At 43.4% G+C, this 12,732-nt stretch overlaps 1 protein-coding gene across 1 annotated transcript; it reads right to left on the minus strand.

Annotated features, from left to right (window-relative positions):
• Positions 1-662: 662 nt before the first annotated feature.
• On the minus strand, positions 663-7,523 carry MAT2A (methionine adenosyltransferase 2A). Its single transcript, XM_028122392.2, has 9 exons — positions 7,339-7,523; positions 5,123-5,200; positions 4,897-5,019; positions 4,274-4,386; positions 4,043-4,186; positions 3,661-3,879; positions 3,258-3,440; positions 2,972-3,105; positions 663-2,297 (listed from the first exon to the last, which is right to left on the minus strand). The coding sequence occupies exons 1-9, from the start codon at positions 7,427-7,429 to the stop codon at positions 2,195-2,197; spliced, it is 1,188 nt and encodes a 395-aa protein (XP_027978193.1). The 5' UTR covers positions 7,430-7,523; the 3' UTR covers positions 663-2,194.
• Between the last annotated feature and the right edge of the window lie 5,209 nt (positions 7,524-12,732).

The raw sequence follows: 12,732 nt of genomic DNA on the forward strand, positions 1-12,732 counted from the left end.
CACCTGCGTGGCTCAGTAGTCAAGCGTCTGCCTTCGGCTCAGGTCATGGTCCCAGGGTCCTGGGGTCGAGTCCCACATCAGGCTCCCTGCTCCGCAGAGAGCCTGCTTCTCCCTCTCCTGCTCCCCCTGCTTGTGTTCCCTCTCTCACCGTATCTGTCAAAATCTTAAAAAAATTAAAAATAAAACATTAACTGGCAGTTGAGTGGCTGCTGCAGTAAGGACACATGGATCTTGGCCATTGCATCAGCCAAAAAGGCAGTGCTGGACAAACGTCAAATCTTGGGATATTTTTCTTAGTGCTAGGGATAGGATTTACAAACCTATTAAAATGCTTGCAGGGCGCCTGGGTGGCTCAGATGGTTTAGGCGTCTGCCTTCAGCTCAGGTCATGATCCCAGGGTCCTGGGATGGAGTCCCCCGTATCGGGCTCCCTGCTCCTGGGGAGTCTGCTTCTCTCTCTCTCTCCCTCTCTCTCCCTCCTCCTCTGCCTCTCATGAAGAAATAAAATAGTTTAAAAAAATAAATGTTTGCAGTCATGGTTTGAAGGGGTTTGAGGTGATTCCCCTGAACCATGGGAAGGATTACCTCAAATTATTAAGGGATAAAGAATATGTTCTCAGATCATATTCATACCAAAACACTTTTAAAGAATAATGGAGACAGTTAAGGTAGAACCTAGCATTTTATTTAGATCTTCATTAAACTGTTGGAATTGAGAACCAGACATACGTAATAAACCTCCAAAAATAGATCCTGAAAGGCACTTTCTGCTTAGGGCAAGCAGTCATGGAATAAGCATGTAAACAAGCTGGCTTCTCTGTACCACACCAGCCAAGTCAGCTTTCTCCATGGCCAGCCGCACCAGCTCTGCCCTCCCTTCTGTTAACACCAGCCAGACCCCCTGTAGGTCTAACCCAAGGTTTTTCTGTAGGACACCTTGGCCTACCTGGGAATGCTGGAAACATGTTGTTAAAGGAATCATGGTGTTGAGGAAAAAAAAAAAAAAAAAAAAAAAACTTTTAAAAGCTGCCATCTGAGGTGATGGCTTCTCTGTACTTACGCCATACCCCAGAATACAATAAATAAGCAATTAGAAAATGTTCAAGTATGAAGGGATTTCCTCCTCCCCGCCAAAAGCACTGCTCTCTGAAGGAAGCTGGTTTCTCTGTAGCTACACCAGCTGTTCAGAAAGCTCATTGGACCTGGTTTTGAAAATAAAACAAAGTTAAAACCCTGGGAGGAATTATTGTGCAGTGTGGAGTACTCAGTCTTTCTTATAAAGAAAAAAAAAAGTTATCTGGTACCAAAGTGTGCAACCTACAGACCCTCAGGTACTGCCCTGTGACTTCTCTGTATGACATCACAAGGGTGCCAAGTGCCTGTTTTTCTAGAGCTAGGAGTTGGTGGTTTGGCTAGTGCTGAAACCATGCATAGGATTGGTTTACTAAATAAAAACCTTATTACGTACGTCCTCCAAAAGACAGCTGAAAAGTGGAGAGATTTTGATTGGTGCTATTTAAGAGATGGCAATTAAGAGCATAAGCACCAGGGAGATGGTTTAATGGTAACTGCCTTTTTTTTTTTTTTTTGTCAGGCTAGAGCTCCAACTGGAACTTGCGTTACATGCAAGAATGATTGGATAGGGAACACTCCCTGACAAAGAGCTACATAATTAGAAATGGATTAAGTTATAGGGAAGATAAGGGGAGGCTTCACATTCATAATAGAGCTCAAGACATTACAAATTCATGCTGACAGGGCTATGGCATTGCCAGACAGAGGCTATAATGGAACTACAAGTACTTTACGTGCACATTACAGGACATTTTCAGCATTTGGTGGGAAAGTCAATGCAATTAGGATTTTAGAAGGTTGGGTGATAGGGCACAAAGGTTCAATTTCAAAAAGCATTATTTACTACAGTGTTGTTGGTTTGTTTCTAGGCAGTTACATGGATCACCTATGCTCACTAAATTCATTATAATGGTGAACAAAACACCTAGGGACAGAATAGCAAGCCCAACTTACAGTCCCCCACACAAGCTAAAATTCATGTCATTGAACTAGGAGTGACTGCAACTGATCAGGAGCTGAAAGAGGACAGGAAAATTTAGGAAGAAGGGCCCTTTCCCTCAGAGCTTGAAGGCTTCTCTGTAGCCTACGCCAACAAGTCTGGGGAAAAAAGGCTAACACTTTCAATATTTAAGCTTTTTGGGCACTTCCCATGGGAAGCTGTCCCTACCAAAGTGGCCATAGGCTGCAGTCCTCTGATAAATTGGCTTCTTCAGATCCAGATCCCTGGAATATACAAGTCCGTAACTTAATATGTAGCATTCAATTAAAATAAAGCAAAACAATCAGCAAGACTCATTTTCAAGAGTTCTGGCAAATGAGTTCAGTTCTCTGGGGTTTGCTAGGAAAAAAGTTTGTGGCAGAAGTGTTTGTTACTTCCCTGGTGTCCAAACTCCTCGCACAGTCCTTATTAGTAACTACAGTTCTTGTTTTTCCATCCTTGGCTCAACAAATATGAAAACTTGTCATTATTCTGAGAAATTCCAAGTGTCAAAAGCTCATCTGAGATCATGGCATACTTACCAAGGTCCCATGCCCACACCCTGTTTATTTTCTTTATAGCAGCCTTGAATATCCCACTTATCTGTACTAATTTCTTTTAAGTAAAATAAACATCCTTAGGTAACATGAGCACAAATCCCCGTATCAAATGTGGAAGACTTTCTAGGGTGGTTAGTCTAAGCCATGGAGCACTGTAATTTTAGATTGTTCTTAACATAAGCCTTTACTAAAGGCAATTTAAAGATAACATCAACAGTTATAGGAACTAAAACATTTCCCCACTTAAGGAGTCTTCAAGACCTTCACGTTCTCGGATTTGAATATATCTCAAATATATGTATATACACGCAACACCCACACCCTCATTTTTGACTAGCAATAGGCTTTACCATCTTTACCTGACAATGACCCCAGGGCGGAGATCAAAATTCTTCTTCACAATCTCTAATAGCTCTCTCTCACTCTTCTGAGAGGTGCCATAATGGAAAATGGAGATAGACAATGGATGAGAAACTCCAATAGCATAAGAGACCTAAAAGGATTCAAATGTCATATAAGAGTCAGTGACTAAAAGACCCACACACTTATGTAACACACCGGTATTTAAAAAAGACAAATACTACGCTAAATGCCCTCCCACTTGCATGCCTTCTAATCACTCCAGTTACACAAAAGAGTATATACCTGAACAAGAACCCTTCTGCACAGACCTCCTTTAACAAGGGATTTTGCCACCCAACGAGCAGCATAAGCAGCTGAACGGTCCACCTTGGTATAATCTTTTCCTGAAAAGGCACCTCCTCCATGAGCTCCCCAACCGCCATAGGTGTCCACAATGATTTTCCGGCCAGTCAAACCAGCATCACCCTGAAATTACAGGATTTTAGTCACTTTATGCCTAGTGCTTTCCAATAAATGGTTCTAGGTCAGGTTTGTTAAAATGCCTATTCTGCACCACTCAGCAGATATCCGCAGAAGATTCACATGCAGACTTACAAAAGTGGGGCGGGGGGAGTTATAGTAGCCAAATTTGCAAGTAACCATTACAGAAAATTAAAAAAAGTCAAATTGTATCATAAGGCCTTACCTGAGGCCCACCAATAACAAATCTGCCACTTGGCTGTAGATGATAGATTGTATCCTCATCAAGATATTTTGCAGGTACAACTGCTTTGATGACTTTCTCCTTTAAGGCATCCCTCATCTCATCAAGACAAACCTCTTCATCATGCTGAACAGATATAACAATTGTGTGGACTCTGATGGGAAGCACAGCACCTCGATCCTGCATGTACTGCACAGTCACCTTGAAGGCAAAGCAGATGATCAGAACATCAGTTTACTAGACGGATTAGAGCCAAGACAAAACTAAATTACCATACGGAAGGATAGTCTTTTTTTCAGTTGGCTTTAAACAACTTTACTGATGTTCTGTGCAGTATGTGTGATCTAGCTTTATAATCACTTACTTGAGTTTTAGAATCTGGGCGTAACCAAGGCAAAGTGCCATTGCGGCGTAGTTCAGCCAGTTTTGCATTGAGCTTGTGTGCTAAGACAATAGTTAAAGGCATACATTCCTCAGTTTCATCAGTGGCATAACCAAACATCAAACCCTAAGAAAGGAAAAAGTCAATGCGATCAATCCAAGCTTTGGAATTTAATGTTAGAAGAGATGCAGGTAAGAGTCTACACCAAGGTACCTGGTCCCCTGCACCAATGTCTTCCTCATTCCGGTCAAGATGAACACCTTGAGCAATATCTGGTGACTGTTGCTCCAAGGCTACCAGCACATTACAAGTCTTGTAGTCAAACCCTACAAACGAAACAATGCCTTAAGAAAAAAAAGGGCCAAAGCAATACCAGTGCCTTCTATTTACAGTAAGTACCTGGGATTTTAAATACTGCTAAAGAAACCAAATACAGGTATCCCCGCCACCCCCCTTTTCAAAAGTTAGTGTTTCACCACTTCACTTTTAGGAAAGACCTATACCAGTACTTTTCACTAACTGAAAAAAATCTGCAGAGGACTTATGCTTTTACAAAAAAAGCCGTGTACTAATGTAGGTCTGCTGTAAAAATGAAGCCATGCTTTGCGTCATTTTGGCTTACAAGTTTCATGGGAACGTCCCATTTTTGGATAGCGGGGGAAACTTGTACACCTAAAACCTAGAACTTTTAGAGAATTAAATAGGGCTAGAACAAAACAGATAGTAAATGTACAACTGGAATTAATGGTTTAAGTAAGAACACTCTGAAGACAGAGCTAGAGAGAGTTGAAAATGTGGAAAAATGAGCTTAGAAAAGCCAACTCATTAAAACACACCTTTGGAAGAATCATCATATCCAATGTGTTTAATGGTTTCACGAACCACTTTCTGGTAGTCAACAGCAGCTCTGGACGTAATTTCCCCAGCAAGAAGGATCATTCCAGTTTTAGCAACAGTTTCTAATAAAAGATAAATTCACACTCAAATGTCACTCTTTTACAAAGTAATTTTTGCGATGTTAGCTTTTCTTCAGTTGATAAGCAAGCAGGGTTTAGAACCTACCACAAGCCACTTTGGCATCAGGGTCCTGCTGAAGGTGGGCATCAAGCACAGCATCGCTGATCTGGTCACAAATCTTATCTGTAGAAAAAAAGATTCCCGGCTCAATCTCTTTATCTTACTGTCAATGGATGTATGTCATTCCTCCTTGTAAGTACTGCTGTACAGATCTTTGGGACAGCTTTCTTTTAAAAACTGTGGTAAAACCTACAGAACATAAAATTTACCAATTTAACCATTTTCAAGCATAGAATTCAGTGGCATTTCAACTATGGAGACCTTAACTACTGTCTAATTAAAGTACTGCTTTACCAGAAACCATTTGCCTGAAAAATAAATGCTGGATATAATGCTGCATATTACTTGAAAACTTGACACCAGTCTTAATATAGCTGCACCACAAGCTCACCAATTCAGATTAGCCAGCAGAACACCCAGCACTTTTAATACATTTAAATTCATTGTGATTCATGCAAGTTACACCTTAGAAGGATTTCATCCCATCTCTAAAGTATTTCAGACATTTTGAAAAATTAAGTTCCCAGGCAATACAATTTCCACTGTTAAACAACAGCCACATAATTGGAATTAAGTTAAAACAGAAAGTTTATCTTCAAACCCAAAAGCAAAGCTGGGAAACATTTTGCTATACAATACTATTTTTCAAGGACAATTATACTTACGTTTTATCCCCCAAATTTAAAATCTTCATTATAAATCTAACCAACCCCCAGAAAGGTGAACTGTCCCCCCGCCATCAATTTCTCCCTGATCCTAAGGAACACTAATCAGAGCAACAAAAAATGTCACAGTTAAACAATAAAAGGACACTTTACGAACAGAAGGAATAAAATATTTGATTTTGTCAGGTGTATTCCAGGAACATGAGCTGAACAGACTGGAAAATGTCCAAATGAATTCTGAATCCTTGTTACTTCCCCACTGTCTTGCGATCTGTTAAAGAGTGGGAGAACAGGAATACCACTTTCCTGAATTTTCTACAATCATCCGGAACAATTAAAGCAAGACGTGTATAGCAATCAAGTCAGAGGCTCAAGATTTAATTTACAAACTGCTATAAGCGCCTGTGACTTACGTGATTAAATAAATAAAACGTGGATCAAATACATGTTAAGTTCTCAACACTTGAGGGAAGGTGGGTAACCCCCACCACAACACATGACCTTCCCTCATCAGGATCTTGGCGTCTGTCCTCTCCTACACCACTAGGTTGCTTGTGGGATTTCAGAGGCACAGTAGACTAGAGAGAAACGGATCCTTAAAACCATTAGACTAGATAACTATGTCACCGTGGTCATCCCAAGAAAAGGCAGAATCCGTACGGCAAAACAGTGATCTCCACTAGGCGAGGTTTTCAGGCTGAGATTGAAAAGTTCCTTGAAACACCTTCACTCGTTCACGTGTAAATTGATCTCCATAATGGCGGACTAGTGGACAAAGCCCAGAGAAGGAAATGTTCGGTAAAACCTTTCCTAACGGCAAAGCACCAAAGACTTAAAGGGAAATCCAACGCAACAGCAGCTTACACTTAATTCATGTTTCCTATCCTTTTCAAACGTGGTCCAAATAAGGAAGGCCTCCCACAACCTGCGCTATATTTAGTTGGAGGCTGTCACCTTGACGGCAAGGCCATATATTGCCGAAAGACACGTCCGTCTTCTTCTGGGGGCCGTAATGGCCCAAGGCAAGGAATTAACGGAAACGGCAGACGTCCCGAGGCCCGGGCCCCCCACTCCGCACACCCGAGCGCGCCGGGAGCCCGACGGCTCCCCCTCGCCCAGATGCCACATGCGGCAAACACGTGGTTGCGGCTGCAATGCGGGGCGCGCGCTCCCGAGGACCGGCCGCGAGCACTGAGGGCCGGTCGCCCACTCGAGGGCTTTCAGACGGCGGGGCGGAGATGAGGAAATACTGCCCTCCCCGAGTGGAGCACAGCTGCCCCGGCCCCCGCCCTTCTCGTTTTCTGGAATCTTCCGCATGCCGAGGCGCGCGGCCGGATGGGAGTAGAGGAGAGGAAGGGGGAGGGGAACGGCGGCCACGCGCTCGGGACCGGCGGCGCCACGAGGAAGGCGCGCGGCCGCCGCTCTTCCCACCGCCCGCCGAGCGAGGGCAACCAGCGTGGGCACCGCGGCCGGCGACTCCCGGCCGGCCCTGCCCATGCCCCGCCCCTCACTTCGCTCCAGGGCCCGTCACCTCACCTGGGTGGCCTTCCCCCACAGACTCTGAGGTGAAGAGGAACGTGCCCTCCTCGATGAACGCCTCGTGAAAGCCGTTGAGTTGCCCGTTCATGTTGGTGTTCGTAGCGGTGAGTGTAAGTGGCGTTGAAGAAAAAGGGAGCGGCGAGGCGACGACTGCGAAATGCACAGGCAGAAGACGGCGTCCTACTCAGCTCGGGCGGGCGGCGCAGAGCGAACGAGGCGGCGGGCGATGCGGCCCAGTATTTATACACAGCGCCAGCGCGCGCCCGGCCCAGGCCCCGCCCCTCAGCGCCGCGCGCCAATGCGCCACTAGCGCGGGGGTAGGCCGAAGGGGCGGTGCGCGGAAGGGGAGCCCGGGCTGAACCACTCCGCGGGGCAGGGGGAGCGAGCGGAGGTAACGCGCCCCTCCTGCGAATATTTAGTTATCTTAAGCACTTCTAACAAGGGCTAAGTGGAAATGCGAGTGCTTGGGGCCCTTGTACCCTTCCGTATTCGAAGTGGATGGAAAAGCGACGAGGACTTCGTGGGCCTGTTCCCCTTGCTGTGACATGGCACTTCCCTCCCGACCGTTGACCGAGCTGTCTGTGCGCGAGGTCGCGTCCCCCAGCGGCGACGGCGAGAATAGGCAGAGGTTTTGTCCTCAGGCTCTGCCCGAGGGTCTTTCCGGCCGGCCCCGCCTTTAGATGCCCTGGGGACAGGGAGCCAGTGGCCCTCAGCCATGTGAAAGTGGCCATCTTGGCTGGTCAGCGAACGATTCTTTGCACGGCCTATTCATCCCCACCCCGCGCGGTGCTAGCGGCTGGAAATCCTGAGGGTTGCTAATAATTTCTTGGTTGATGCCTCGGTGGTGAAAATGGCCAAAAAGCAGAATAACGAGAGTTCTGTCATCGATTGCTGTCTTACTTCCACCCCAGCGCTAAAGTTTCTGAGAGAGTCCCTTTCCCTTTGTTGCTCCTGCAGTGAGGGCCGCACTCCAGCCCCTTCGGCTCCGGCCTTTTCTCCGTCCAAGAAAGGAGGCTCCTCACAAGGCTGACCTGGCACTTGCTGACTTTCAAATGTCTTGGAGGGGAAAATAATCACAGTCTAGAGTATCCTTTCAATCCTCTGTTCAGAAGACTGTTGAATATTTTTTTTGGGGGGAAAGGCCTATTTTAGCCTTTGTATGTGATTAAGCAGATCTCTTGGTAAGATGAAATGGTCCATTTCATGAAGCTTTCACTTTAAAGATCCACCTGCGTTTGTCCCAGTTTTGCCCATGAAGGGAGAGAAGGAAAAAGAACAAAACGAGCCAACAAGGAGTAGGGAGACGGGAACGGATTTCATGGAGTCCGCGTTTGGGAGGAGCCCACAAGTGGGAAGGAGGGCAGGTGTCACTTACTCTTCTCCGGGGGCTGAGAGGGCTGACTCGGTGCAGGTCCGACAGGGGCTGCGGTCCTGGTGGTCCCGAGTGCATTAACATAGAGTTTAACGATGTTATTAGAGAATGGCCTGCTCCTACGATAGGATGCATGTTACCCTGGGGAGATGAATGAGACCCCTTGGAGCAGCCTCCAGCTGCTTTAACGCTCAGAGAATTAGCTAAATTCTGAAGAACAAGCCTGTCAGCGCGGGAGGAAAGGTGGGAGTTTGCCATTGGCAAACAATGGAAGCCCTTGGGCTGTGCTAGGGGCTTTGACAAAGACGGTTAAGAAAGGGCTCATGATCTCTTAGACTTTCTGACCACATCCATGGTGGCTCAAAGTAGGCAGCAAAGTTAAATCACAGAAGAGACAATATGTATGTTTTTATTTTTAAAACTAACCACAGAAAAACAACTGTATAAGACTATTCCATAATTTTTCTTGTTTTAGTGTATTTCATCTTTTTTTTTTTTAAAGCACAATGCCAATTTATTAACTCACAATGAGTAATAAAATTGCCAACTGGAACAAATTGCATGTGTAGGCTGGTCAGTGCATTATCTCCCAGCAGAAAAATCTATATGGGGAGCCAGAATATAATTAGAAGGTTATTTGGTTAATATGGAGTCAGAACAAGGGGATTAGTTAAATTTAATGATTAGCTCATTAAACCCTGATACCCTTATGCTACCAGCTCCACAGTAGGGCTGTTCCTGCCAAGGAGATTAGAATCAGCTGTTCATACTTGCTTACCTACTTCTCTTTCCTGCTCATAGCATGTGTAATATAGTGGTTAAGAATAAGGGGTTTTGGAGCCAAGCCTCTGCCACTTATTAACAGTGTTGAGCAAACAACCTCTACATTTCAGTGTCCTCAGTCTGTAAAACTGGCATACTAATAGTACTATCATAAGATTGCTTCAAGGATTAAATGAAATCATGCAAGTAGTTTTTAGCTTTAGAACATAATAGGTATTTTTTTAAAACATTAGCTGTAAAAAATAACCCTTCCATGGCTTCTAATGGCTGTGAGGATAGAGACTAAAATCCCTCCATATCCTGAGCATGATTTGGCTGCTCATCTTGTGCCACTTTCTCCTTCTGTTTTTTACTTTTATCTTTTAATTAGTAACAGTTACATTATTAATTGGTTAGTTTCAAAACAACGCAGACACATTTTCATTGATTTTATATTTTTCCCATTGTTCCTTACTCCCACAAATATTTATGAGCACTTCTGGCACGCAGCCCCAGGGACTGGTGCTATGACAGTCCTGGTCTCTGCCCACCCCCTCTCCCCGCCAGCTCTAAATGGGAGGAGATGCCTAGCTAAGTCCTCCTCATGCTTCCACCCCAGCTCAGCTGCCACTTCCTGGATGAAGCCTTCATCTACACTGATTTCTCACAGGGTCCTGTGTTTCCTACTAGGTGCTATTTGAAATTATAGCACTTATCGCTGTAATCTGTAAGTTCCATGACAATGAGAAGGTGGTCTGTTTTGCTCAAGCTTTGTTACTGAGTGTCTGACACACAGAAGCTGATTAGGAATATTTGAGGAGAGAGAGAAGAGTGGGAGAAAAGGAAGGAAACAAAGAAGGAATAAATATAAGGATGGCAGAAGGAAATAGGGAAATGAGAAATCCTGGGATCAATGGAAAAGAGCTACAGTTTGGTTTTAGTTGCAAGCATCATAATAAAATTGAAGGCCCTTTACTATCAGGGAACTTCATTGCCATCCTGGTCTGAGAAGAGATTTTTGAATCCATACATTAGTGCCTTTAAGGGTAAAATAAACCTGGAGAAGTTATTGATATACTTCACATATAATATTAATGAGATTTATGGAATGTGAAATGTTGTAAAGCACAAGAAAAAAATCTAATCACTGCCTAAAGGCTCCAGATTTCTCAACACAAAGAATATTAATGTGTTAGTAGTCTATGAAAGTGGCAAGGTTGGGACTGGATAAACTAGTGTTTGTGACTCACATAGCAAATATAACAACTCCAGGTCTTATCAGTTTGCCAGTGAAGAAGAGAGTTCCAGTAACTAAGAGAAAACATTTACCATGCAAGAAGTTGTTGATTGGGCAGGAGAAAGGAGGAAGATGACAGTAGGTATATCAAAGAGCAACAGAGAAGGTGTGGAGATGTTGAGAAGAAAGCTGCTAGGCTGTGAATCTTAAGAGTACCTTAAATGTGATGTGATGTGATAACAGGCCAAAAAGAAAGGAATCTAGACCAGATGTCTCCAAAATTGTTCCAGTCCTTTAGGGCCAAAGTTCAGACATCTCAGAGGGCCTCAGACACAAGCTAGCTCTAGTGGGATCTGAAACTAATACGATGTGAATCCCCTCATTTTTAGGCTTCTTGAAATTTGCTTTTGTTTCTCTTTTTCTCTCCTGATTCTTATTCAAATCTTTTGACAATTCCAGTAAAAGTGATGGATGGAAGAATGGATAGGGTATCATGAAGACACTAAAAGAGACAATAATGATGGCAATATCATTTATTGTGGCAATCACTGTTCTCATATCTAGGCCTCCCAACAGTTCTAACAGGGCAGTTACTAGCTCTCTCCCTGTTTTACAAATGAAGACGCTATCACGTAAGTCATCCAGCTCGTACATCAATTTAGTAGTGGAGCTGGGACTTGAGCCTAGGTCTGAGCTCTAAATTCATGCTCCTTGTTACAAGTCAAGTAATAAATCCTTCATACTCCCTGAGATCACTGATATTTAGTTTGTATCCAGGGCACTTGGCTGCCTCTCTCGGTGGAGAATATGACTCTTGATCTCAGGGTTGTGAATTTGAGCCCCATGTTGGGTATAGAGATTACTTTAAACTAATAAAATTTTTTACCAAAAAAATTTAGTTTATATCCTTTCATACCTTTTCCTATTAACATGCAAACACATACACACACTTTACATGAAACATGGATTTTTTTCTTAAAAATTTTCATGGCCATTTCTCCAGGACACTGGGGGTAAATCATTCTATTTTTTTCTTTTTCTTAGTGTAGTAAAATAAACATAATATTTATAATTTTAACCATTTTTAAATGTACTGTCTGTGACATTAAGTTCTGCAAAATCATTCTCTTAATAGTAAAATATACTATAGTTTGACTCTGCCATCCAATTCATTCAGCTGTTGCCTTACTGGTTGACATTCAAGTTGTTTCTCATTTTTGCCCCATACACAATGCTGATGAACCGAACATATTTGTACATACACTTTTGTGAACCAATGTTTTTATTTTTGTGGAAAAGATGTCCCAAAATGGGGTTGCTGAAACAAAGGAAATGTACACTTTTACACGTTACTAGTTACAGCCAATTACTTTCCAAATGGCTGTCAAAACTCACATTTCTACCAGTAGGGTATGACAAGATCATTTCCCAGCTCTCCCGCCAATGCTGCGTGTTATCACTCTTTTTAATTTTTGTCAGTATGACAAATGAAAAATGTGGAGAATATTTTTATACCCTTGGGAGACTTTTTTTTTCAAAGATTTATTTATTTATTTGAGAGAGAGAATGAAAAATAGAGAGCACGAGAGGGAAGAGGGTCAGAGGGAGAAGCAGACTCCCCGCTGAGCAGGGAGCCCGATGCGGGACGCGGGACTCGATCCCGGGACTCCAGGATCATGACCTGAGCCAAAGGCAGTCGCTCAACCAACTGAGCCACCCAGGCGCCCCTACCCTTGGGAGACTTCTGCAAGAAAGTTAGACTATCCAAAAGCCACAAAGGAAAAGGTTGAAAGACTTAACTACATTAAAAATGAAAAATTACTGTATCAGTAAAATCAAAGACAATAGGAGAAAACATTTGCAATACATGTGACAAAGGGTTAGTACCAATTGATAAGAAAATGACAACAGCCCAGTGAAACCTAGGAAAAAGAATGTAATTCATCAAGGAGGAAATGCAAATTGTCAATAAATGTGAAAAGATGCTCAACCTCACTGATAGGTAAATGAATTAATTGAT

This window comes from Eumetopias jubatus, unplaced genomic scaffold, assembly GCF_037043125.1.
Source record: "Eumetopias jubatus isolate StellerSeaLion01/CBP00866 unplaced genomic scaffold, mEumJub1_p1.0 scaffold_9, whole genome shotgun sequence".
Taxonomy (NCBI): Eukaryota; Metazoa; Chordata; class Mammalia; order Carnivora; family Otariidae; genus Eumetopias; species Eumetopias jubatus.

Coding starts and splice junctions, on each gene's coding strand:
- MAT2A (XM_028122392.2), bottom strand. CDS start 7,429: ATGAACGGGCAACTCAACGGCTTTCACGAGGCGTTCATCGAGGAGGGC. Junction 3,441..3,660: donor TTGTTATTGGTGGGCCTCAG/GTAAGGCCTTAT, acceptor CTGTAATTTCAG/GGTGATGCTGGTTTGACTGG. Junction 2,298..2,971: donor CGCCCTGGGGTCATTGTCAG/GTAAAGATGGTA, acceptor TGTATATTCCAG/GGATCTGGATCTGAAGAAGC.